Here is a 25881-nt window from a genome sequence, read left to right on the forward strand (position 1 = left end):
AGAACACAAGGTGTTATGTGTGTAATATCAATTTTTCTTTTTTAACTATTAAAATAATTAATTTTTTAATTCTCATATGATATTGTGTTGGCATTTTAATCCAGCACTGAATCTATTATGTAAAAGCAAGTAAAGAAGACTTTTTTCTAATTTTTTATGTAGAGATAAAATTAGAAAATAAAAATAAGTTTTAATCTCAGTTTTCAAAAGAATGTCTATCGTTTTCGTTCGCTCATTCGTATATTTATTTGATGTAAAATCAAATAAATCATATAGCATTTGATGTCTAGATGATAGAAACACACACAATGTTTTCTCTCGTAGTATGCAATCAGATATTTATTTGGAAAAACACATCTGTTAGTATCGAACGTTACATTACAAAAGTTAATACAAAAAATATAGATATATGTATATATCTTCTGAATGAGATTGTTTAATGGGCGAATCGTTATCAGAAAGCTAATAGTAAATATTTAAAAATATCGATGACTGAACGACTTTTATGATATAATATGCCCGGTCGTTTCCAACCATCAGCCTGATTAAAACTACAATGTTTCCTAATGTTTCCTTCCAATTCACGTTGCCGCGGTAGTCTTCTGGTGCAAAATCCTCCATCTTGTCTATATTTTCTATCTTCCTTATCTTTATAGCTTGTGTGGAATTAAACGAGAATTTAGCGTTGGTAATATTTAATCTGCTAGTGGAATTCGTGAACTCGACATCGTTTTCCAAGGTACAGTACTCGGGCAGCCAAGTCATCATGGAATTGAGCCACCATTGCCAGCCAACTATGCCATCATCGTCGTTGTCGATCTCTGCAGAATAATCAACATTCTCATCCCGAATCAACGAATCGGACATCGGAAGATTGCTGGCGTTGATTTCTTGGGATTGTGTATTCATCAATACATCGGTTGACATTAAATCCGTTTGCAGATTCATAGATTGTCCCCGACCTAGCGATGCTCCAGGTAAGCAACTTTGTACAACGAAATGGGCAATCAGAGTGGATCCCACGAGAGTCGCCAAACCAGCGGCATAGGTCGCCAAGCAGATCGAGGAGACATTTATCAGAGTTTGTGCAATTGCAATAAGTTGAACAGAATTTAGCAGACAATTCAATTCTGTATATGAACACCATCCACGCTTTTGTACTTCTCGATATGCTACATCTTTTTCTAGTCGTTGCAATTTTTCCCAAAAGTCTTGCTGCTGCACTAGTACCGTCCAGTCCTATGACATAAAAAATAAAATGTCCCCTGATAAGATGACAACTATTTTAATCATAGTTATGATTATAGCAGATAATTTTCGATTAAATTGATAAGTTTGATTATGAATAAGTATAGATGATAATTTGATATTTTAATAGCTTTAAATAACTTATTTAATTAAAATGCTTTAATATAGATAATTCATAGATTGGAAACAAGCAATTAAATTAGAGAATTTCAAATGTCACGTTATAATTAGATAAAAAATTTATGTAATTTTACAATATTACATTTGAAATTTAATCAATCTTATAGTTAATTTTAGTTATAAATTATGCAAAAATATATTTTATAATTTAAAAACACATGGCATATAAAACAATATGTGTGCTTACGATTGCAGCAAGAAAATCTTTTTCCAATTTATTCATCCGAGATGTAGTCACTTGTCCAGAATGTGCCCATTCCTTGTTGAAAACTTCATCTTCTTCACCATCATCGTGTAGAAATTTACTGGCTACCATCTGATAAAAATCCATTTAAATAATATTGTAACATCTATGCAAACTATTTTTAAAATTGAACTATAACTTAAGTAATAGTTGTAAATGAAAACAAAATAATTACCAAAGAAACTAAGAATAGCTCAGATGGTGCTACTTGCTGAAGATATTCTGGATTACAGTTCTTTAATCTTTCAATATACAGCAGAGCTAATACAAGTGAGCAAGGAGAAACACATGCATTTCGAGATATTTTGCTTGCCTCCTCCACATCAAGTTTTTCCAATGTATGATCACTCTTCACTTCTGTAAAAAGCTCAGCTGCCAATTCTGGAAAAAAGAATTCGTGATTCTTACTTTTTTTAAAATTAATAGCATCCGGTTTATTTTGTACATTATAATATTACAAAAATATCATGCAACAAGATAAAATAGAAATATATAGAAATCATATATCTAATAGATTATAACGATGCTTTTATAATTCAATATACTAACCAGTAACTGGTAAACTTAGGCAGTTCATTTTTGGTAATTTAGAATAGTACAATGATTTTCTTATGCGTTTTAAAAACTCTTTATGTTCCAGATCCTGTAACAAAGTAAGCGAGACACATTAAAGAATTCAGTTCATCAATGAATAATGAAAAAAGTGTGCAGTAGTGTTTTCATCCAGGTATCAAACATTTTAAATGTTTTCAAAAAACTACTCAATTTTAAATGAAAATGTTTTCACTAAAAATGGATAATTGTGCTTTAAATTCTACATTATAAAAAAGAGATCTAATTACAAATATATATATATATAAGTGTCAGAAAACATTTGAAATTTAAATTTTGATGTGGAGATATTTATAAAGCTGTAAACGTATATATTTACCATCGAATTTACTGGCACCTTCATGCCTTGCCAGCTGTTCGTCATTGTTGAGTGTTGGCGTTTATATATATACCATAGACTTCTTTGTAATATTTGGTACTTAATAACCAGAAATGCTGTTGAATTCTTCAGTAAATCGTTTCATCGATGTGATGTAAAATTTTGTAAGAAACCAAAAAACTACGTCAGATCGCGTAGCGTGTTTCACAAATGATATGAGGCGTGTTTTATTTAGGTTACTTTAATTTAGGTTAGAAACGTAGAAAATTCATAATCGATTGTTAAATTAATAATCGATTGTACGATAATCGATTGTTTGACAATTCTCGATACAACATGGCTCTTGGTTGCGACTCGTGTGTAGATTGAAAATGCAAGCAAAATTAGCAAAACAAACAACTCGTGCCGAAACATATTAAACTTTACAAGAAAGAATCTTTGTGGATCTTGTGTTAATTCTACATGCAATTAAATATGGCATTTCCGTCATTTAATTTAATGGAATCAATCGTGGATGAAGTTGCTTTGGAAGGATTAGATGGCATCACTTTACAAGGTTAACAATTATTTTCATTACTTTTTATACTCTAAATAATCTCTAAAAGTTTCTATAATTATAAAAAATATTGTAAATAATAATTAAAGTATTTCTATAAAATAATTAATTTTTTTGTGAAAAAAACTACATTTTAGTTATTTTTTAAAATATATATTAATTCACACAATATTTATAGTAGTTTTGACAATTGACTTTTATTGTATTTTTTTATTGTACTTTTATTGTATTGTAATTTTTTACTTACGTTAGGGATAATTTCAATATTTTACATGTCTGTGTTTTCTCTTTAGCATTATGGCTAAGAGTAGCAAACAGATTTAATGATGAATTGCCATTGCCTAAACCTTTTATGGAACAAATATGGTCAATAATTACAAAGGTGAAAGACTTTTCATTTTACAAATTGGAGACACCAAGAGAACCACTAGAGATATTTGATCGTTATGAATTTGTGCATCCTGACCTAGGCATTATACATGAGCCAGTGAGTATATTAATTTGTTATGTTTACATGTATAGTTTTTATACACAAAACATCTATAATTTTATAAAATGTTAAAAAGTTGAGCATTAAATGAAATTAATTAAGATTATTAATTCTTTGATAAAAGAGATGATTTTAAGAAACAAATATTTAATTTGAACAATCTTTTGACAAGGCAATTGTTGTAATGAAATTTAGTTTTAAGAGTCTTAATACATACATATTACTAAGTCATAATTTAAATATAAATTTGAATAATTTATAAAAGATATGTTGTAAAAAGTTATCTGTTTTTTGAAGTCTCTTTAATTAGGTCTATGAATTCAAAGTTTTAAGTCAAACTATATTTTAAAATTTGCCTCCATTTTTTGTTAATTTGTAATTTAGACAAATTCTAACCATTTTTTTCTCACATTTTTTTTACTTTTCTATTTTTAGGCAAGTGTTCCACCAGATATTTATCCTCACTGTCCTATTCAAGATTCTAAGACAGGTGTGAAAGGATCTTGTTCTACATATTATACAAGAAAGGATATAAAAGATAAAGTGAAGAATGCAGAATTAGATGAGGTAATAGAAAAATATGGATTAAGTTTGGTGATTGTAGCATCTCAATTGAACAGGACACGGGCTTTGATGGATGTCGATGTGAGTCCAACATTGGAATTGACAATCATGCACTATTGCTTCTTAGAAAGAGTGGGAAGAGCTCGTTATCATGGTGAAGTTACTCAAGGCAAGCTTAGCTTAGCAGCGCTCAAAGAGGATCCAAAAACTTTGTTCTATCATCGAAAGTTTCTGTTGCATCATAAACTAATCACGAAGCAAATTCACCATCAGAAAAGCGCCGGCCATTGCGGTAGCGGTAGCCTTTTGCATTTGCCACGTTTTTACGTAGAGCGAAAACCAAAAATGATTTATTTGGCAGAACAGGTGGTCGACATTCTAAGATCCAAAGAAAATGGTGTAGCTGAGTATGACGAGATTAAGAGGAAACTTGGAATTGAGAATTCTATAAAAAAATTGTTTAGAATTTCTTTCTTTCAAAAAATTGTGAAGACGGACCTTTGCGTGCCATATAGAACTTTGTATCCTAACGCGGAGCCTAATGAGTGGCGACAAAAACAGGATCCCTCGAAGGAGAAGAAAATTAGAGTTGTCCAATTGCTGTATCCGGATATCGATATTGCGGATATATGTTACAAGGATGAGAAAGATGACGATGAAGATGTCCTTGAGCTGGATGTTTCTAATCATAAAGTCAATGTTCCTTACTTGAAACAAGCAAACGCTATTGTCGAAGCGAGTCAATCAGAAGGTGTATCTCAAGGTAGAGTTTAAATCTTTAACCATCTTAGAATCTTACTGCCCAAAACAATAATTTCTATATATTTATATGTGCGTTGTATGTTTTCTTTAGTCATAATGTAATATTACAAAATTAAGATTTTTTTTCAAAATATGTGCATTTTCTATAAACTATAAATATTATAGAGTGAATTAGAAGAACAACAGTTATTTCTTGTTGAGATAGAAACAACTTTTAAGTTAGTGATTGAAAATCAATAAATTTTAAATATATCATCATCTCTTTTAGCTTATTTGGGAAAGAAAATGGGTCTCACCAAATTACAATCTAGAGCATTATTGAGAAATATGGTAAAGATAGGGATTATTGCAAAATACATGAACGACATGGGCCGACAGCGAATTACAAAATATGTGTCAAAGAAATTTGAGAAGAGCAGCAAGATGAGTAAACAATTTAATAAGGAGATACACAAGATTAAGGAGCTCACCAAGAAGATAACTAGTGAAAATGAAGGAATTCTCAAAAACAAAGCGATCTCGCAAGTAGAAGTTGAAAAGACTTCTGTAAACGATGAAAATGATCAGACAAGTCAGAAATCGGACCATCAAATTGATGAAACCAGTGTTGCACCGATTGTTGATAAAAGTGAAGAGGAAAATAAAGATATAGATACATCTTGTGGTATTAAAAAGGACATAGATACATCTTGTATTAAAAAGGACATAGAGTTGAAAAATTATGCCATCAACAGAATTTTGCATAAATACCAATTGCCAACATTTCGATTTAAATACAAACGCACGTTATCACAGTCCTTATTAATAAAGAAGAAAGATTCCGATGTTAAAGCGAAAAAACAAAAAGTGAAACCTGTTTCGTCTATGCAGCAAATTGTGAATGATGCCAAGGCTACATCATTTTATAATAATATAAAAACGAATCTAATAGCACAAAAGCCCATTAACACTGGGAAAGGAGTCGGCGAAGTCTTCGGTTTTATGGAAGTTGTACAGAACAGTGAGAAAAACACATCTAATATTACATACAGGTCTGTATACAAGCATGTATAAATTTAAGAAAATATTATTTCACTTTTATTAAATATAAAATTGTATATAGTTGTATTTTTTTTATTAGTATCTTATACGTTACGAAACATTTTTTGTGCGATATTTGTTTCTTTTATAATTTAGAAATATAAATATTTTTTAATATAATTAAATATATTTTTTATATTTTATTATAATTTTTATTACAATTTTATATTTTATTATAATAAATATAAATATATTTTTTATATTGTTTATATTTCTTTACTATATTTTCACATCATTTATTAAGTTTCTTGTCACTGTGCAGATTGCTAAGGCGCGCCAACATGATCATCGAGGCAGTGAAGGAGCATCAGGTGATTGACGATACAACGAAACTGATGAAGATGATTTGCGAGGAAGAGGATAAAGAGGGTTACGACGTGAAGATTGACAAAAAATCTCTCATAAGGCTACTGCAGAAACTCGCCAAGGATAACTTAGTGAAGAATATCAAGTTAACTTTAAGCGCGAACGGACACGAAAAAAATTTGATGTTTATTTGCGATCCAAATATCGATACTGATCACACCGTGATCAAGTCGGCCGTAGAGCAAGCAAAAGTCAAGTTTTGTTTGTTAGCATCTCAGAAGGCGAAGTTACTCGCAAAAAAAGCGGCGGATAAACAGAATAAGGCGGATAAGGATAAAGAAAATGCAGTTAACAAGTCGTCGGATTCTAAGGAACAATTGCAAGAACTTAGCAAAACAGCGTCTAAAAATACGTCTTCTGTGAGTTGCAAGAATGATGCTAAAACTGGCAGACAATACAGTCTCAGTCCAAAGTTCGTTAGGATGCGGACAATGCATGTTTTGCTCTTTTATTTAGTATACAATCATCCTGGCATACCAAAATTATCTCAGAAAAAGCAGATAGAAATTCTTAAATCTAATAATCATGAAATTGACAATGATCTCATTCAAGAGTTTAGTACTATTTACAATACCGAAATAGGCTGGAAGATGTTTATCCCACCTGTGCCTAAACACAGCGGATGGCCCGAGGGTTGGGCGCTGATGTGCGACGTTCTACTAGGACTGCCTTTGTCGATTTTCATTAAAGTGCACAATATCACCTTTGAGATACCCGGATTGGATTATTATTTGAATCATTCGATCAGAAAACATTACCTCGTTAAGAATCTTCCGGTAAGTTTAAGAGAGAAAGAAAGAGAAAACTTAAAGCTGTAATATACAGTATCGCCGAAAGTTAAAAAAAGAAAGTTTTAATGAACGATTTTGGACAGTTAACGACTATGATTCTGCGATTTTACGATTCAGCTAAAAATAAGATATAAGCTCGGATTTTTGAAAATTAAGATGACAGGCTATTATATTAATGCTCTATCAATGGCTTTTATGAATTTGTTTATTAAGAATACTCTCTTTATTTTATAAATCTTTTTTCTATAGGTTACAATACGGAATACTCTCTTGCATACGCGGAAATATATATTTAACATCCATGAGACCGTAACTAGATTGGCCTACATCGGTCTGGTGCAGTTCGGTCCGCAACGATTGAAGGATAAAGATCAAGTATTCATCTACCTGAATCGACGCACGGAATTGATGGATACGGTCTCTTCGGAACCGGGTTATCATAAGATCGACGACAAGACGTATCCGGTGATTAAGTACTTCTTCGATCGCATGCAGGTACTATCGCTATTAGTGGCTAATTATTGTTACAAAAATTTAGAAACTTATAAGGCATCTTTACAGGTTGTTGAGAAATACTGGTACGATATGTGGACTATTTGCGTTAATACGCCACTTGGTGGGAGGGTGGCCGTACACGGCAAGGATATCATACTTGAGGATCTGACTAAGAAGAGTGACATGATAAAAGCAATTCAAGCACGCACTGCGAAACAAACCGCGGAAATGGATACAGGTGCGGTTCCCGGAGATCGTAAAGGAGCGGCTGGTATCGATTCAGCTTTCTTCGCGCATTTAAAACGCAACTGGAATTGGTCACACAGTTCTACAAATCGACAGGTAAACAAATCAGAAGAAGTCAGGATAGAAAATAATTTTATAAAAAGAGAAAGTAAAACATTTTTGTGTTTTGAGATTTTCTATTTCTTTGATTTTTATATATTCTTTAAATTAATATTGCATGCATATATTTAATATGAAAAGATAATTTCTAAACCTGTGGTATATTAAATAATTTATCATTTAGAAATTCCTATTTTATTTAGTAAAGCTCAATTTTTTATAATATAAATTTTAGATTTGTAGATTTATATGATATTGAAATATCTTTATCAGACCATATCGCGATTAGCGTTTTTCTGCATTATAATAATATATCGAAATTATGAAATATTCTTATTATAAATTGTTATCAGGCCTCCAAGAATCATGAAAAATCCAGCACGGGTCAACGAGATCTGCATTTCTCAAAGATTCAGGCAAAGCCGGTTAAATATACGGCATATGATGGTCTAAAGAAGATTTCTGGACCGCCGCCGCCGTCTACCATCAGCGCGACCGAACTGCGGAAGAGGGTGTGCGATCACCTTAGCAGCGCTGGGCGGAAGAACGAGGCCTTGGCGTCACAACAATTGCCCAAGCAAAAGTCTTTCATACGACGAGTAATGCCGCGCAAAAAAAGCGTCCGACCGCGTCTCAAGTACGACGAAGACGATTACCGAGCCATGCAACAGATGCACAAGCTACGGGTAGACTGGGAACCGCACGAGGATAACATCCTGCTGGTGTGTAAGGTGGCGACAACGTATCTGTCGAATTCGCGCAAGCAGATCATCGGCTTCATAGCGGTACGAGATGTATTGCGCACATTTTCCTATAAATCGTACAACAAAACCTCCCGCGCTTGCCAACGCCGATTAATGTACATGCTGAAGCAGCCGCGTACGGTGAATAGCGTCGCTCTGGGCGTCGAGGAGATCAAGCAGGATCCCTTCGTCGACAGACGGTACGGTGGCACGATGAACAGACTAAAAAGTGAATGCGCGAGTTCAGTCGAGTACGAGAAGCGGGTTACGGAGGTCTTCAAGGAGCTCGTTGGTTATATCATCAAAAAGTATTACGATATCGCGGAAATTAAGCCGAAGAAGCATATGGCGATGCCGAAAACCACGCAGGAGTTTAATCTTCTTTTCGAGATTGTCCATCCGGCAAAGCCGCATCATAATCAGGGCTTTACCAAGGATGTACGAACTACAAATGATATTCATGCAGCGACCATCAATTCTATCATACATAGTGCCCTGTGCTGCGAAGACAGACGCCCGGACAGATGCTCCAGGGCTTATCACCTCTTCAAGGTATGATCAATATGAAAGGTACTCTGTGAAGTGTCATAATACTTTGTGAAGCCTGTTTATTTTTAATAATAATTAAATCGTCGATTAAATGCTCGATGAATAAAGAATAAAAAAAATTTCTGATTTGTTAAAAACTTAATTTTTTTTAATCTACAGGCGTTAATTGATAACATTATTTTGTTTTAGAATTATTTTCCTTTTTCTCTCTCTTCTCACTCTTTTTTTTTCGTGACATTTATCGCGTTCATTTTTAAATGTAATTTACTTATGCAACATACGTATAATTAACTCATGTATCGATATTATATTTTGCTCTTTGCTTCTAAGCTTTTGAAATTGTCACAAAGAACAATAAAATGTTTTTTAATTTTATTAAAAGCAAGAGAAGAAAAGATCATCAATATATCTCTTCTATCTTTTCCATAAAATATATTGTTCAAGGTGTACCAACGGTATCCAGAGATTCTACTAAGACAGGGGCTGAACAAGATCAGATCGGACCAGATGGCTACAGTGAAGAAACATCAAGTTAGTCAGGCGACTAAGAAGAGCGGTAATTGTATGCCGATGAACAGCATGCAGTACCAACTGAGCATCAATTACACTCATAAACTCCAAACTAAATGGCCTTATGAAACGTTTAAGAAACCCTACGATGTTTTTGTGAAGTTGTTGCAATGGTATTCCAAGCACAGAAATGTCCTCCCTTCGCAAGAACAGGAGAAAGCATTTAATGGTATCAAGATTCTGCCAGTTTCCTGCGGCATAGTCACTATCATGCACGATTTCCTAGGACGCGATCAGATCGACTTTGACATAGAAATGCCGGATCAGATCATTATGCTGGATGCAAGATACCAAGACAAGGACGAGACTTACTTTAGGGTTGCACAAAGATATCAGGATATCTTGACGAGGCTCTATCGTTTCAAGTTTGAGAACGTTGATGCTCAGAATACTGGATTTCTCGAATCTGAAATGGAAACATGGAAAGACACTTTGAAGAGGAAAAAATCGATTGAAAACGACGATTGTGAAGAACCGATGGCGAAAATCGCTTGTAGAGACGAGGAATGTGATGGAGAAAAATCAGAAAAAGAATCTAAACGAAATGAAATTGTAACAGAGAGCGAATCAGTCGAGGAAACCATCGGAGAGTCGAGCTCCAGTGTCCATACGCAAAATGAGAAAACTCGTCTAAATCATTCATTAAAAAAGAGGTCTATCGATGTTGAAGACGATTCTACTGACTCTGAAGAGCCGCTCTCGAAGAGGGCAAGATTAAGCTCCGAGAATTCGACGGATATAGAGGATATCGAAAAAGATGAAGAATCAAATTTATGCGAGAATCTTGAAAACATCAAAAAGAATACCCCTGAATCTCTTGAATCATTGAGAGAATTAAAGAAGCAAGTCAATGAAGAAGGTATGTCATATTCTTATCCTTAGAAAGAAAGATTTTTTAAATTCCTATATAATTATTTCTCTATTGTAACACATACAGTTTTGAATTATTATTTCAAGTAAATCTTTTACTGTCCCTGTCGATCTTAAATGCTCTAATCTGAATATTTATAATAAGTGTAACATTAGATCATAAAATTGTGATCATAGAATTGTGTCAAACTTTAAAGTCGATTATTCTAACATATTATAAATGTATTTTACTATAAATCTTTTTCTTCCAGTTTCTTCGAACAGCACGATCAATGTGGCAGCGGTTCCTCGATGCGTCAACGAAATTATCAGGAATGTGCCGTCTGAAACGAATTACTTTAGTCCTTACAGCAAGCTCGATACAGGCGATATTCAGAAGAAGTACACGAGAATAGATATGTTGAAGATGAGAGAAGAGCTAAACAATCTCACAGTGGCAGACAGCCATCACGCACACGAATACTTTGTAGTTAATAGCTTCAAGATGTTCTACAGCTTGGATACGTCATCATCATCATTATCATCATCTGTGTCGTTAAACGAAATTGAAAATTTTAAAAGTTATTCAGTACCCAGCCAGCTCATACCACTGAAGCTCGATACTGTAAACGATCTTCTCAACGAACTGAAGCGGATCGCAATTTTTCCGAAGAACAGTATTTTTTATACGGACTATAAGAATGAGATGATAACAAAGCAGAAGAAAATAGCGGTTGAGTGGGAATACGTCGACGCAGTGTACGAATTTGTCCAAGAGAAGAAAGAAATCGGCGTTTGTTCAAAGGAGTTGTTGGTAATTGAATCTTGATATATTAATTATTTTACTTCAAAATTAACAATTTTTTTTCTAAAATTATTTTATCGATCTAATTATTATTATTTTTTAAATAAATACGTATTATTAATCTTCTAATTTTTCTAGGATAAGTTCTTCGATGAACAAGGAACAAACTTGTACAAAGCTGTTTCGCTTTTAACGGAGAATCATATATTTTTGCGATCTGGCGTCACCAATCCGCGTTACATTCATTATCGTTACGTGGATCCTTGGCTAATTCATTCCTGCAAACTAAGACGTCTTGAACAGGAGTCTATAGTGCCGTTTAAAGATAGTGTATACGCCACAATGCAGCAGGGAAAGACAGCAGCTGAGGCAAGCATTGAAGTGGATATGAAACAGAATAGAGAAGATACAGAAACAGAGAATGCGATACCATCAACATCATCGGATAATCGAGAAACCGAGGAAAAGAAAGACAGAGAAGATACAGAAACAGAAAATGCAATACCATCAACATCATCGGATAGTCGAGAAACCGAGGAAAAGAAAGACAGAGAAGATACAGAAACAGAAAATGCAATACCATCAACATCATCGGATAGTCGAGAAACCGAGGAGAAGAAAGACAGAAAAGATACAGAAACAGAGAATGCTATACCATCAACATCATCGGATAGTCAAGAAACCGAGGAAAAGAAAGACAGAGAAGATAGAGAAACAGAAAATGCAATACCATCAACATCATCGGATAGTCGAGAAACCGAGGAGAAGAAAGACAGAGAAGATACAGAAACAGAGAATGCGATACCATCAACATCATCGGATAATCGAGAAACCGAGGAGAAGAAAGACAGAGAAGATACGGAAACAGAGAGTGCGATATCATCAACATCATCGGATAATCGAGAAACCGAGGAGAAGAAAGACGAGAAAGCGGATAATGTTTTAAATAATGAAGATGAGAAGAAGGAATACAACAAGAGCGAAAGAAGTGATACGCGTATGAAAGCAAAAATGCGAAGAACGTGTTTACTTCCGCAAAAGGACGTGTACAAACCCACGCAGCAATTAGATCTCTCGTACGTATGTTAAGATTTTTATCTTAAAAATTAAAATTTTAAAAATAATGAAATAAATTCTCGTTTGTAAAGAGCTTCAAAAACGATATTGATGATTGTTTAAATCTTTCAGAACTGTCAAGGAAATAAAAGTGGTGATAAAACCTTGGATTTGTATAGACGGCATGTTGAATCGCAAAGTGCTGGATCGAATGTTGGGTGCAGTTTTGAGTTACTGTTTACTTCATCCTGGACTTACTATGGCAAAGGTGCAAAGTAGATTTGTTCCAGCTCTACAACCATTCCATACGCATGAACTAGTCGAGGTTCGTTATTAATTGTTTATATATTTGCAAATTTTGATTTCAGAAGTTTCGCTCTTTTTTTATAAATTTTATGTTGGATCTAGATAATTTTGTGCAAAATAAATCTTTTGCGACAACTGTTTGATAAATAATGTACACTCTAACATATGTATGATTTCTTTTTATAATTAAAGCTATTGTTGTTAACTTAATGTTTTAACTATTGCCTAATGCTAATAGATTTATTTTTAATGAAAGTAATTTTTTTTTTAGATACTGATTAAATTGGGCTGCTTAAAGAGTAAGCATTTGAAGAAAACACGTGTCACTCTATTTTCTCGGCCGCCTACGATTCAAATTAATAATCTAAGTATGTGTTACTTTTTCTCTTTCTCTATTATTATTTCTTCTTATTACTATTATCTCTTTCTCTACTATTATTATTAAAATTGAAAATTCTTCGATTTCTAATACCTAAGAACTATTACATTAATCATCATATGCCTCTCTATTTATTCAAAAACAAAAATATCATATTAATTTATTGTTCTATAAGTGCCATCCTTACATTTAAAAATTAAATTTGTAATTTCTGTAAATAGAAATGAGCAGATTTTCATATGAGGCAATTATAATGTACATTTTACTAATATTATCTTTTTTCTTGAAGCTGCGGACACCATTGGTTGGTCTGCTGAAGATGAGATAATACTCGAGCCAGCTGTAGATGCTATTACAAAATTCAGCATATTTTTGAGTACGAGAAAGTACAGTGTGGATTTTTTAGCGTAATTAGACATTTGTATTTTACAGAGTAGAAAGAATGAGTAGAAAATGAAATAATAAAATGTAAATTATTACACAATACTGCATATTGTGTAGATCGTATGTTCTCTGTTATTAATAATGATAAAATTTTTATAAATTTTACAGAAAATAGTACAGAGATGAGAATGTATTATCTGACATATATATTGCACAGCTGTATACGATTTTATAGAAAAAGATCAATTTAATATAAGTGGTGCAATATATATATATATATATATATATATATATATAATTTTAAATTCTGAACTCTTCTAAATTCTTAAAAACATATTTATATAGTCTTTTAGCGCGAGTTGATTCATCGTGCGAATCTAAAATTCGCGCCAATTTAAGAATTGGCACGTGTTCAATGCAAACGACTGCAATTGGCTGGTGGCGTACATACGTATACAGATCCAACCAATTAGATTAGTTTATTACGGGACACTGGACATGCGTGTTAGATCCTATTACATTTCGCGATGGTTCAATTTGGCGGTCTCGGACAGATTGTTTCGTCGTTTTTCGTTTATCTCGGTTTATTCTCGTTCGTTTATTCGTTTATCGTTCTCTGAAAAGTTACGTTCGAGAGAGAGAAATATATGGATGCTGAAGAAAATAAAGATCTATCTGTATGTCAAAGGACGTTATTTGTGTATTTAGAGAATTGTAAATATTGACATATTTCAAGATCGTACGAGTTTATATCTTTCATAAACATATATGTATTCGCAAGGATCTGCCATTCTATCGCTCTCGTAAGTATTTGATCGTTTGTAGAATCTCTTTTTGCGATTGTAAAAGATTGTATGAGGATTTAGCGAAGCTGGATTTTGCTATAATAATAACGAATAAATGAATGATTGGAAGAGAAACATTCGCACTATCAATTATATATTTTAGGAAAGTGACACAAAATTTCCAAGAAATTTATTTCATGTATATTTGTGTCACTATTTCTTCTAAAATAAAATAATACTGCATATTTTGTATGCCTTAATTGAACTTTTGTTTTAGCATAAGAAGAGATTTTATTTCTTTCTTTAGCATTATATTTTAAATTAGTTACGAATAAGAATAAAGCTTATATTTTTGTTATTGAAGGCTCTCTGTTCATATATAATATATTAAATATATCAAATTATGTTAAAATATATTTCAATATAAAACAAAATATGTACATATGTTAGTATAAAATTAATATAAATAAATAAGCTAAAGCTTTATTTTTGATATAAAAATGAACAGAATAATTTGTGCAAATTTTTTTATCTCAAAGGATGAGTTTCTAATTATATTGTTTGTTGTTTTTATTCTAGGTTTTTTAAGTAGACAATCTATTGCACAGTGTGATTATTACTAAAATTTTGCCAAAAGATGGATGAAAGTAACACTCGTTGGTGCTCTGCACCAGGTTGTATGCTAAATATAAAAATAGCAAAACGACATTTCTTTCGATTTCCTAAAGAAAGAAAAAGGTGTGTATTTATTTTGTTCTTCAACATAATTATATAAGCAAAATTATAGATTCACAAAAATCTTTACATTTTTAATATTATAAATTCTTGAAAGACTGATTTTACGTTTACATGAATATTGTGCTTATGCATACTGTACAAATATATTTATATATATATATTTATCTTCAAATATACTGTATTTACAATATATTATATATTAAATTTATATTAAAAATTAGAATTTTGTATAATTTTTAGATGGCTAGAATGGCTTAAAGCATGCAATAGAATGGACTTAGTAACAATAGGACCAGAATATGCTAATCAATATTATCGTTTATGCCACTTACATTTTCGAGTAGAAATGTTTCGAAACATAGAGGGAAGAATTTATCTTAGTAAAGAAGCTGTGCCATCAATATTTTTGAAACCATTACAGACAGGAAAGTGAGTAAATAATTTTATAAATATATTTTTCAGTTACTATATAGTTACATTATTTTACTCTGTTTGCTACACAAATAATTTTGAACAAAAATTATTATATAAATACAAGAATTATTTAAGAAGAATAAAATGTAATCTTTTTCAGTAATAATTCTACAGACTTGTTACAACCAATTTCGTTTGTAACTATATTTTTGAAGCCAGAAAGCAGAAACAGGTGAGCATTGAATTTTATTTTGTTCTTTGCTACAAGAATAGGACAATAATTTAATAAGCCAATTTTTTTTTTTACTCAGAAATTTGTCATCAAATTTGTCGCAATTGAGTTTGTCTCAGACACATCCCATAAAATCTGAGGAAGGGTGAGTTTCTATTTTGTTATAATATAAAGATTGCATTCTGGAGTTCACTGGCAGTACTGTCAGCATATTCTTGTTATTCAGGAAATGTTAGATAAGGATAACGACATATTGGTAGTAATTCTGAAATGCAGTCAAAATAATTTTCTATTTAATTAACTTTGTTGCACATATATAATTATATGTATTATATACTCTATAATAGATGTAGAATAAACATACTGCAAAGCTTATTTTTATTGTATTATTATACTGATTATTTTTTTATTTATCAATTAAGTAATACAACTTTTTGATTTCAGAGACACAAATACAATTTCGCCACTGCAAGTACTTTTTCCAAGAGCATCTATAAAGCATGTGTATGATGATAAGTAAGTTTCTATTTATATTAATATTAATTTTCTCTTTCTGATCATATTAATATTAATGTTCCGTTTCTGATCATATGAGTAATTTAAATGTGTAAATTTTGTTAGAAATATATCATCAGTTGAGACGACATTATTGAAGGAGAAGTCGGAGAATAATAATGAGTAAGTTTGAATATAATTAGTATTCATTTTATTATTATGCTCATTAGCATATGTTTTAATACATGTAGTTACTGAAAGCACTCAAGTTATTTTCTTTCATATAGTTCTTCAAAATATCTTCATTTTTATATCTATTTTACTAATAGAATTCATATAAAAAAACTTCTCGATTATTTTTATATTTAATTATTATTATGCTTATTAGCATATGTTTTAATACATATAGTTACTGAAAGCACTCAAGTTATTTTCTTTCATATAGTTCTTCAAAATATCTTCATTTTTATATCTATTTTACTAATAGAACTCATATAAAAAAACTTCTCGATTATTTATCAGCAATAAGAAATTTCGAAAAAAATGAATACATTACATGGAATATATTTTTGTTGCTAGAAATATCCCTAAGGCGGAGATACAATGCGTCAATGAAGGATGCACAGACTGGACAACATCGACATCACGAATATCCTCGGAAAAATACAATGGGTAAGTTTGATAATAATTTTTAAATATTTATAATTTTCAAATTTTTAAATAGACTCATGTAACATGATTTTATATATAAACTGGCCCAATAGCCCAATAAATAAATAAATATGCTTTATATATATATATATATATATATATATATATATATATAAAGCATATTTATTTATTTATTTATTTTTTCTTTTTTACAGAGATATCATAGATTTAACATCTGTAGATTCTTTAGTGCCAACGACATCGAAAGCAGTATCAGTTAGTACACCACAACAAAACGGTGACAGGTGAGAATTTGTTATTATGATTGAGAATTATTTGTTATTACGAGACGTTAAGAGTTTTGTATGAAAATTTGCTTCGGTCATTAATATTAAAATATTTAACGAGATATGCAAAAACGTCAATTTAATCATCGGTACGTTACGTAGAACTCCAAAGAGAAGACGTTGGCACATTTCAACACAGACGCCGCAAGCGTGGTTGTACATCGATTCCTTTTTGGAAAAGAAACGAATGAAAAATCTCGAAACTCATATCGATAGTAAGACACCGAAGCGACCGAAAATGCTCTACGCGGAAGACGAAGATCATTGCGTGAAGGTGAACGAGTTTAAAGCAGCGTGCACGGACCTGTTGCCGCGTAACTACGCCCTGTTGGTATCTGCGTTCGTTGACGCTCGCGAAAAAAAACGCAAGACCAAAAGAAGCTTCGCGAATAAGCAGTCTGCGCTCGAGTTTTTTTTCATAGCTTCGGGCGCCTATCGATTTTATCGGCCGTTATGCCTGCTGCCCACTGTGCGTCAATTGTGGAGATATATCCGTAATTGGGATATACCTCCCGGCTTGAACGATAACGTATTGAACGCGTTGCATCTGAAGGTGAAGTCGCTACCACCTGCAGAGAGGCTTTGTTGCCTGTCTGTAAGTGAAATGCGACTGAGACCGCATCTCTTTTACAATCTATCGCGTGACAGAATTATCGGCTTCCATGATATCGGCGTGGAGAAACGGCGCACGCTGGCGAGAAAAGCCCTGATAATAATAGCGCGTAGCCTGACCGGTGACTGGGAACAGCCTGTCGCTTATTATTTCTACGGTAGCAAGTGTCATGCCGATATCTTGAAAGATCTGATATTTCAGACGATAATTAAATTAAATAGCATCGGTGCGACTGTCCACGCCTTGGTGACAGGTATAACGCCAACATTTGTACAACTGTCGCGACAATTAGGGATTTCCGTGGATCATTCGTTCTTTCTGGTGAACGGCGAGAGAATATTTTACATCTTCGATGTTCCTCGTCTGATAAGAGCGACCAGGAACATCTTCATGAATCACGAACTTCGCTTCCGCGAGAAGAGAGCTTCGTGGACGGATATCGAACTGTTGTTTAGGCGTGATAGTCAAATGCGGTTACCACTGGTTCCTAAATTGTCCGTGGCTCATCTCGAACCTAGCAGATATCAAAAGACGGAAACCAAGTATGCCGTCCAAATATTTAGCAGTAGCATGGCTGCGGGTTTGAGCGCGCATATCGCGTCTGGCGAGTTTCCGCTGAAAGCTATTGGAACGATGGAGTTTGTACACATTTTCGATCAGCTTTTCGACATTCTGAACTCGTCTACATCAAATAAGACTAATACTAAAGATACTAAAGATTTCGGTCGAGCTTTCACGGGTAGCATGAACGAGATGTGCTTCTTGCAGCGAACGCTCGACTTCCTGAAGTCGATCAGAGTGATCGATGCAAGTGGCACGTGCGTGAAAACGATAAAATCCTTCGATCGTTGGCAGATCACGATCAACGCGGTTATTCAATTATGGAACACGTTGAAGGAGCAGCACCAGATCCCTTTCTTTCGCACGAGAAGATTGAATCAGGAGGGCATCGAGCGCGTCTTCCGTTCTATTAGACGACAAAGCGGAAATCGCGTCAAACCCACACCCATCCTATTTACTCGCGCGTTTAAGAATCTCGTAAGCAAGCACTTTCTCGAGCACTCAAGTGAGGACAATTCCGTCGCGAACGTGCGAAGGATGCTCAAGCGGATAGCGTCGTCGGCATCCTCCCTTCAAACTGATCAAGTACAACCCGTCGACTCAAGTCAAATAGCCCTAAGCGTCGCGGCGACGAACTATCGCGACATCGATTTGCGGCTGCCCGAGAAAAGCGCGTTTAAACGCGTCTGCGAATTTCTGCTCAGCGAATGTCTGCGTACGCACGTTAATTGCAACGCGTGCGTCAATTATGCCGTTAAGGAAAACTCAAATAGAGACGCGTCGAGTTCCTTCAGCTTTTACGTTTCCGGTCTGGAGGACACGTTTATGCGCAACTTTGAAAAACTCTCCATCGAGGAGAATCTCGGCGCGCAGATGCTGCAGTTTGCACAGCAAGTCGAGTATAAACCATCCTGTCCGGACTTTCCGCTCGATTTGCTGATTAAATTGTTCCTACGTATGCGAATATATTTTACACTGTCGCGACATAATAAGATCTGTAAAGGTATGAAATCACGCAATTCTTTAAATGTGATACAATTATAATTAAGTTCGTTTTTTATTGCGTTTAGTTTTATTAGATGTTTACGTTTGTTTTTATTGTGTAAACATGCGTGCATGTTTTTATTTATCGGTCATTATTTTATCGTTATATAGTTAGTTATTTTTTAAACGATACATATTATTGCGCTTAAAAGCGTGAATTTTTAATGCCTAGGTTCCGTTTAACGAGACAAGTTCTCCAAATTTAATGACATATATATATATATATATATATATATATATATATATATATTCAAAGATAAGTTTTATTTTGAGCGATTAATTTCGTGTTGAATGCAAAGCTTTGCCGAAAATAGATCGCTGGAAATAATATAGACAGATATTTAACAGTGGTTTTGCGATAAAATCTTTTTATGATATCGTTTTTTATTTTGTTATTTGTTTAATTTGCTGTTGCATTTTATTGACTACATACTATTATTCGACGTGTTATTTAATACACTACTTAATGATTAATGTTTAATGCTTTGAAATTAAGATTCACAATTATCATTAATATGATATATCTTTTTTTTTTTTTTATTTATACAGATTATAGAATGAATGAAATATAATTAAAACAGGAAAATTGTCGGAAAATTTGAATTTTATTTTAAACAGACAGAATATAGATTTTGGATAATTAAAGACTTGTAATGAAATAACTTGATTCAATATCTACAGGACAAAGCGATAGAGATCATTACATTCTCTATTTTATTAATAAAAATATTCAGTTTCTTGTATTCTTACTTTAAAATGTGTACTTAATCAAATGTTTATTATATAAGTACACGAATAAAATTACGCGGATATGTAATATTTTACTTTCTGATCTGCTGTTGGAATCGGAAACGTCATGTTCGCATAGCGTGATATGTGATGCCTTTTTTTTCGTCATAGAACAGTTAAGGGTTAAATGCCTCACTTTATATATATATATATATATATATATATATATATATATATATGTATATGTATAAGAAACGTTCGACGTGTTACAAGTAGGTCAAGCTATGACGCGCAACGGCAATCGATATAATCTAAATACGATGTACTCGCAAAGGGTGAAGTAATGCCACGGTATAAACGCGCTACGCTAAATACGGAAACAGATTGGATCGTTTGTGCTCACCAGTGGTACCCATATTGTAACTTTACAATTAATATAAGTAGATAAATTCTAGCGACTCGCTATATGTAGAGAACTCGTTGAATGCATAAGAATTTTGAAAATGTTATTTTAATTCAACTAATTGTCTAAGAGGGAAAAAGAGAGAAATTCTATACTTTATCTCGCAACCCCTTTCGTTTTCTTTTTCTCTCTAAATGTCTAAATATATATTATTTAAATTTTATTTTGCAGAAAAAAAGTAACACGTTTATCTTAAAGAGAAAGATATTCAGTATTCATAAATTTGAGACGAAATTCTTCTAAAATTTAGTACACAGAATATTTAATAATGAAATTAAAACAGAGAAGATATGCGGATATATCATAAATGAAATTCTTTGTAATATATTTTGCGAGACAAAAAAGAATAATGCATAATTGTAAGATTTTTTGGGAGATTTTTCGTCTCATGTATAGTTTTTCTCTCTCTTTCCTCAATATGATGGAACTAATTATAAGTTTTAATGATAATCTCGCGCGCGGCTGTTGCATTGTATTAATATTAAGAAACTCAGAGTATATTGAGAAACTCTGGTTCCAAGCAGGTGAAGAAATCGATTCGATACTCGCTCCTATACACGTGATCCGCGCGCGCATGTATCCGCGCGGACTTGCGGTTACAACTCTGCGTAGGCAACGGCGGGTTACCTAGGACACCGTGTACATACGAGGAGTGCCGCGTTGCAGGCAACACTTCTCGCACAGTCGTGTTCTCGGTGGCAACCAAGACGGGGCCATGAGCGTCCGCGTCCGGACCGAAGCAATCGTGTCCATATGATAGTTTCGAGTGCCTGAGACCGATCTACGAAAACAGTAAATTACATCGAAGATGTAAATGCCGGAAAATCATCGGGGAGTGTGAAACGAGTTTGTGACATGTACGCAATTTTATATATATATGCATGATATTTTTCTCTTTCAATTCTTTCGGTGCATGCGATTTAAAAAAGAAACTTAACTTTTTCTTTTCTATTCCGACTACAACTCTTAATTCTTAAAAAATAAAAAAATTCTATTTCCGCGATTTGTCGAGAGAGAGAGAGAGAGAGAGTGCATAATTAAGATTAATAAACCGGAATATGAAGAAGAAATGTCGACAATTGTAAAATCCGCGACTTACAATTCGAAATTAAGTCTTGTAATCTGTATAAGTCGATCGCATTTTTCCATGTACTCATTTTTTTCTTTTTGTGCGTTATCTGACACTCGGATCCAGATACGCGATATAAAAGCGCGCAATAAGCGTGCGCATTTATCTCGCGATACAAAAATAGACTTATTTTGCTGTCGCGCGAGAGACAACCTGAAGTTGTCTTTCTTCGCGATAATATGGCGCCGCGAGTCCTTGCCGCAGCCTTGCGTTTTCACCTCGAGGCTCTGAGACGCTATTTAAATACATACGTAGACACATATAGGTACGTGCCGCGCAGGTGGCGAGAACTATATATGTTCTCCTACCTCTATATATCGAGATATATCGAGCGTCGCTATTACCGGCATCGCGTTCAAGGCGCGCGTTTAACGTCCGATGAATCCGCTGATTTCACTCTCCCTCCGTGTTCGATCTGCTCCGCGTGTTCCTGATAATAAATTCAGCCGCCAGAACACGAAACGAAACGAGAAATTGTGGATCGCCTTGGTTCTCTCGCGTTCTTCCTGTTCCTTCTTCTCTTCAAGGTTCTTTCGCCCAAGTCAACGCTCTCTCTTTATTCTGTATTTACGATTTTCTGGATAATATTTTAGGATTTAAAACGAAAGGCCACGCGAGCTTCAAAAAAGGAGTAGAAATGAGCTCTCGATCATTTAAACTTTTAAACTTAGTAAGAGTTAAAGGACTAATTCTCTTTTTATTTGACCAAAATTATAAAAAAGTATGGTCTTTGGTGAGAGGCCATTAAAAAAAGACAACATGCTCGAATGGGATGCACTGTTTTTTCGTCTGCCTCGTCGTCGTCTCGTCGACGAAGGGGTCCAATGTCACGTCATTCTAACGGATGTTTTTGCAGGTCAGCGTGAGGCAATTAAGTCTTACACCTGGAAACGTAACGGCGAACCTCGTGACTCGGCATGCTCCTACGTCGTCCTCGGGACGACTGAACTTGCTGGTACGTGAGTCAGGATCGCCGGAACTCGAGCTCGCGCGGCTGGGCGAGGATGAGCGCCAAGATATCGGCGGCGAGCCGCGACGACGCGGTACAGTCAATTGCGAGCCATCGCGCCGCGAGAGCGTCGCCTGTCAAGAGATCCCTGTCGCCCGGTAAGTGTGACATATATCGAGAATTCATCTGATAAATAACACGTATTACATGCATACATATCGAGAGGAAGTTGGTTCGAATACTGTAAACTAAAACGTGCGAGATAAATCACGTTTTATCGAGAAGTATGACGTAAAATGAAAAATTAACCTAAAACCGTCAAAGTGCGAAAGATTTGCCATATCTGTATATCGCATATAAAGTTCAATTTTTATTACAAAGTGTAAAGTCATTGTTGACTGCATTGTGCTATTTTTTTCAGTTTTAGAGGATAGAGTTTTAAAGTAATATATAGTATATAGAATGATTTATTTTGTGTGCATGTATGTATTATAATTTGGAACAATCATTTTCTCGTCAAACATTTGAAATTCGCGATTTACATAACGTCTGGAGAGAATTGTGAGATATAATCTTAAAACAGAGAAGCTAAATATTTGCAAATTAGTACAGATTAACTTATTATTATTTTGTTTCTCCTTTTATGTTCTTTTTCATTTCTTAACACTTTATGCAACTTTGAAATTAGAATGTAAACCATTCTTTGTGTCTTTAGAAATGTGTATTACATTTTATTTAATATATTTCCAAATATATAAAATTGTCTTTATACAAAAATATCTTAACTTTTGTATGTATACATTATTATCACTTTTTTGCCATATAACATAATATTACATAGTACATAAAATAAGTTTAAATTAAAATTCATATTTTTACATTACTTTATGATTAATTATATATATTCATATATATAGCATAAAATATCATAATATTATATAAACATATAAAAAAACAAAAGGTTTTTTTGCAAAAATTGAACAAAAATAAAAATATTGAAAGTTTTATAATAGAAAAATAAATTTCTTTATTATTTAAAATTAATAAAGTTTATCTTATATATGTTTTGACTCTTTTTTTATAAAAGTTAGTATTTACAGAAAAAGAGAAAAAAATATAATTATTTTTAAATTCATTTTTTAATTATTTTATCTTTTTATTTTATTTTTATTTTAATGTTTTGACATAGTTATTTGAAAAATAATTTTTTGCTAATAGCAATCATCTTTCTTTTTAAAGAGAAAATGCCATATTAAGGAAAAATGAGGTCAAGGTATTTTGCAATTATTGGCTTTTCTGTGATTGATTATTATCAATCGTATGATTCATAGCTGTAATTTCGGGCCGCTGATTCTTGATAGCTTGACATTTACCGGATATGCATTTGTCGAAAGAAAAGTGAATAGTTTGAAGTATATAAAAATAAAAAATAAAATAAGAGATAACAAATTTAATTGGAACAGCGTTATATGCTTACATTAATTTGATAAATTTAAAATGACAGTCTTATATTTATAACAATGTAATTTATAAAGTAACAAATAATTATCAAAAATTATATACGAAATTTCTTGAGAATTTCAGAACTTTCTTACGTATACAATATGTATATTAATATAAAGCAGTAAATAATTTTTTTTTCTTCCAACACATTAATAATAATCTGAGCATAAAAGAAATAAATTGTATCGCCAAGTTATAACCTTTAACACAATGTTCTCGAACTAAACTTTTATTGTTAGACAAAGTAGCTAGATATTGATAACTTGTGCTGAAAAAAATCTGATGACGAAAATTGTGTAGAGATATATCAAGTATCTGTCTGACATATCTGTTGGTTCATGGAAAATATAGATATCGTTGTGCAATGATATCACCATCGGTTATTTAAAAAACTGCTGTCGTGGTTAAACAATGTCACGAAAAGTTTTGCAATCCGCATACTGGATTAATGACGTGCTCGCGCGTACACAAGTACACATACGATGACACTTTGCGATGACGCACCATCGTCCACGTCAGGAGATTGCACGCAGTCAATCAACTCAAACAAAGGATGTATATATATGTATATATACTTACGTTCGCGTTTTTTCTTTTTTCGCAGAGGCCACTGGCATCACAGAGAAATCGCCGAAGCGTGCGGCTGTTTCGGAGCTGAAATCATTTTCGGACGGAATTACTGGCCGATCGTCACCCAGAGAAGTTAGCGAGATGCCAGTCCTGACGAGAGTCTGTTCTCCTGCAACATTGCCGAGGCTCAAGAAATTTCGATTTCGACCCATCGACGGTGAGTCTCTTATTAGTCTCTTATTAAATTTATAATAGGATAAACTGGACAATTTTTTAATTTATAATTATCGATTTTTAAATCTCTCATTCCTGAGTATAATATCCTTGTATATAAATATTCTCTAAATTTTTATATTTTTAAATTTTAAATAAGATTTTTAAATTTATATTCTTTCTCCGATTCTCATCTTCTCTCACATTTAAAAATTTTTATATCTAAATATTTATGAATATTTATATATAAAATATTCTTATTATTATATTTTTCGATTTTTACATTCTTGAATTATTTTGGATTTTCTTGTAAAAAATTTTAAATGCTTAAAACATTTTGACTTTTTAAAAAATGCAAAATTATTATTCAAAATTTGAGGCATAATAATAACAATTATTTATTGAATCATGATTTTTCTTTGAAGAATGACTCGTGTTTTTTATAAAACGATTGATAAAATTCTTTAACAGATATATCATCATTAAGGAAATATAATATTAAATCTTCATCACACACAAATATTAAAAATTATATAATATTTTATCGATTTTATTTCACATGTGAAAGATTCCTCTCTTTATAATCTGCCATTATATATTTCTATGACAAATGAAAAAAATTTATTAAATTTTTCAATTACATTCGAAATTTTATCCAACTTTTCCATCATTGTTCATTGAATTTCACAAAACTTATGATATTTTATATACAAATACACAATCTCGCATTGTAAAAATCAAATAGATTTTTA

At 32.9% G+C, this 25881-nt stretch overlaps 3 protein-coding genes across 4 annotated transcripts in view; 2 read left to right on the plus strand and 1 right to left on the minus strand.

Moving 5' to 3' along the window:
* Positions 1-103: 103 nt before the first annotated feature.
* Positions 104-2832, minus strand: LOC145939552 (protein CNPPD1). Its single transcript, XM_083043950.1, has 5 exons — positions 2604-2832; positions 2222-2315; positions 1848-2053; positions 1616-1744; positions 104-1239 (listed from the first exon to the last, which is right to left on the minus strand). The coding sequence occupies exons 1-5, from the start codon at positions 2646-2648 to the stop codon at positions 463-465; spliced, it is 1251 nt and encodes a 416-aa protein (XP_082900076.1). The 5' UTR covers positions 2649-2832; the 3' UTR covers positions 104-462.
* A 79-nt stretch (positions 2833-2911) lies between these two features.
* LOC145939543 (general transcription factor 3C polypeptide 1) lies at positions 2912-13822 on the plus strand. Its single transcript, XM_083043923.1, has 14 exons — positions 2912-3159; positions 3453-3646; positions 4085-4976; positions 5244-6006; positions 6318-7197; positions 7462-7707; positions 7774-8049; positions 8406-9347; positions 9789-10773; positions 11036-11577; positions 11707-12644; positions 12757-12949; positions 13202-13298; positions 13599-13822. Exons 1-14 carry the CDS (start codon positions 3066-3068, stop codon positions 13718-13720), a joined length of 7164 nt encoding a protein of 2387 aa, XP_082900049.1. The 5' UTR covers positions 2912-3065; the 3' UTR covers positions 13721-13822.
* Positions 13823-14358: 536 nt separating this feature from the next.
* The window catches only part of LOC145939550 (dual specificity protein phosphatase 10), a 43998-nt gene continuing 32475 nt past the window's right edge, over positions 14359-25881 (plus strand). The window contains exons 1-11 of one of the 2 annotated variants that reach the window (XR_014425841.1): positions 14359-14496; positions 15058-15216; positions 15457-15645; positions 15791-15862; positions 15942-16007; positions 16307-16378; positions 16484-16540; positions 16937-17029; positions 17224-17313; positions 17458-21622; positions 22751-22898. Coding sequence is in view for 1 of the 2 variants with exons in the window: in XM_083043947.1 (XP_082900073.1) it covers positions 22899-23001; positions 24951-25133 (286 nt within the window). In the remaining variant the exon portion in view is untranslated. Of the gene's footprint in view, positions 14497-15057; positions 15217-15456; positions 15646-15790; positions 15863-15941; positions 16008-16306; positions 16379-16483; positions 16541-16936; positions 17030-17223; positions 17314-17457; positions 21623-22750; positions 23002-24950; positions 25134-25881 lie in introns of those variants that run through there. The other variant, XM_083043947.1, reaches the window with a different exon arrangement.

This window comes from Prenolepis imparis, unplaced genomic scaffold (assembly GCF_030444845.1).
Source record: "Prenolepis imparis isolate NDT839.2.m4 unplaced genomic scaffold, iyPreImpa1.0 SCAF_8, whole genome shotgun sequence".
Lineage (NCBI taxonomy): Eukaryota > Metazoa > Arthropoda > Insecta > Hymenoptera > Formicidae > Prenolepis > Prenolepis imparis.

Excerpts from the sequence above, each read along its gene's own strand:
- LOC145939543 (XM_083043923.1), top strand. The coding sequence starts at position 3,066 with ATGCAATTAAATATGGCATTTCCGTCATTTAATTTAATGGAATCAATC. Across the intron at positions 6,007-6,317 it reads ACATCTAATATTACATACAG|ATTGCTAAGGCGCGCCAACA; the intron begins GTCTGTATACAA and ends GTCACTGTGCAG. Across the intron at positions 7,198-7,461 it reads ACCTCGTTAAGAATCTTCCG|GTTACAATACGGAATACTCT; the intron begins GTAAGTTTAAGA and ends TTTTTTCTATAG.
- LOC145939552 (XM_083043950.1), bottom strand. The coding sequence starts at position 2,648 with ATGACGAACAGCTGGCAAGGCATGAAGGTGCCAGTAAATTCGATG. Across the intron at positions 2,316-2,603 it reads AGGTGCCAGTAAATTCGATG|GATCTGGAACATAAAGAGTT; the intron begins GTAAATATATAC and ends ACTTTGTTACAG. Across the intron at positions 2,054-2,221 it reads CCTAAGTTTACCAGTTACTG|AATTGGCAGCTGAGCTTTTT; the intron begins GTTAGTATATTG and ends TCTTTTTTCCAG.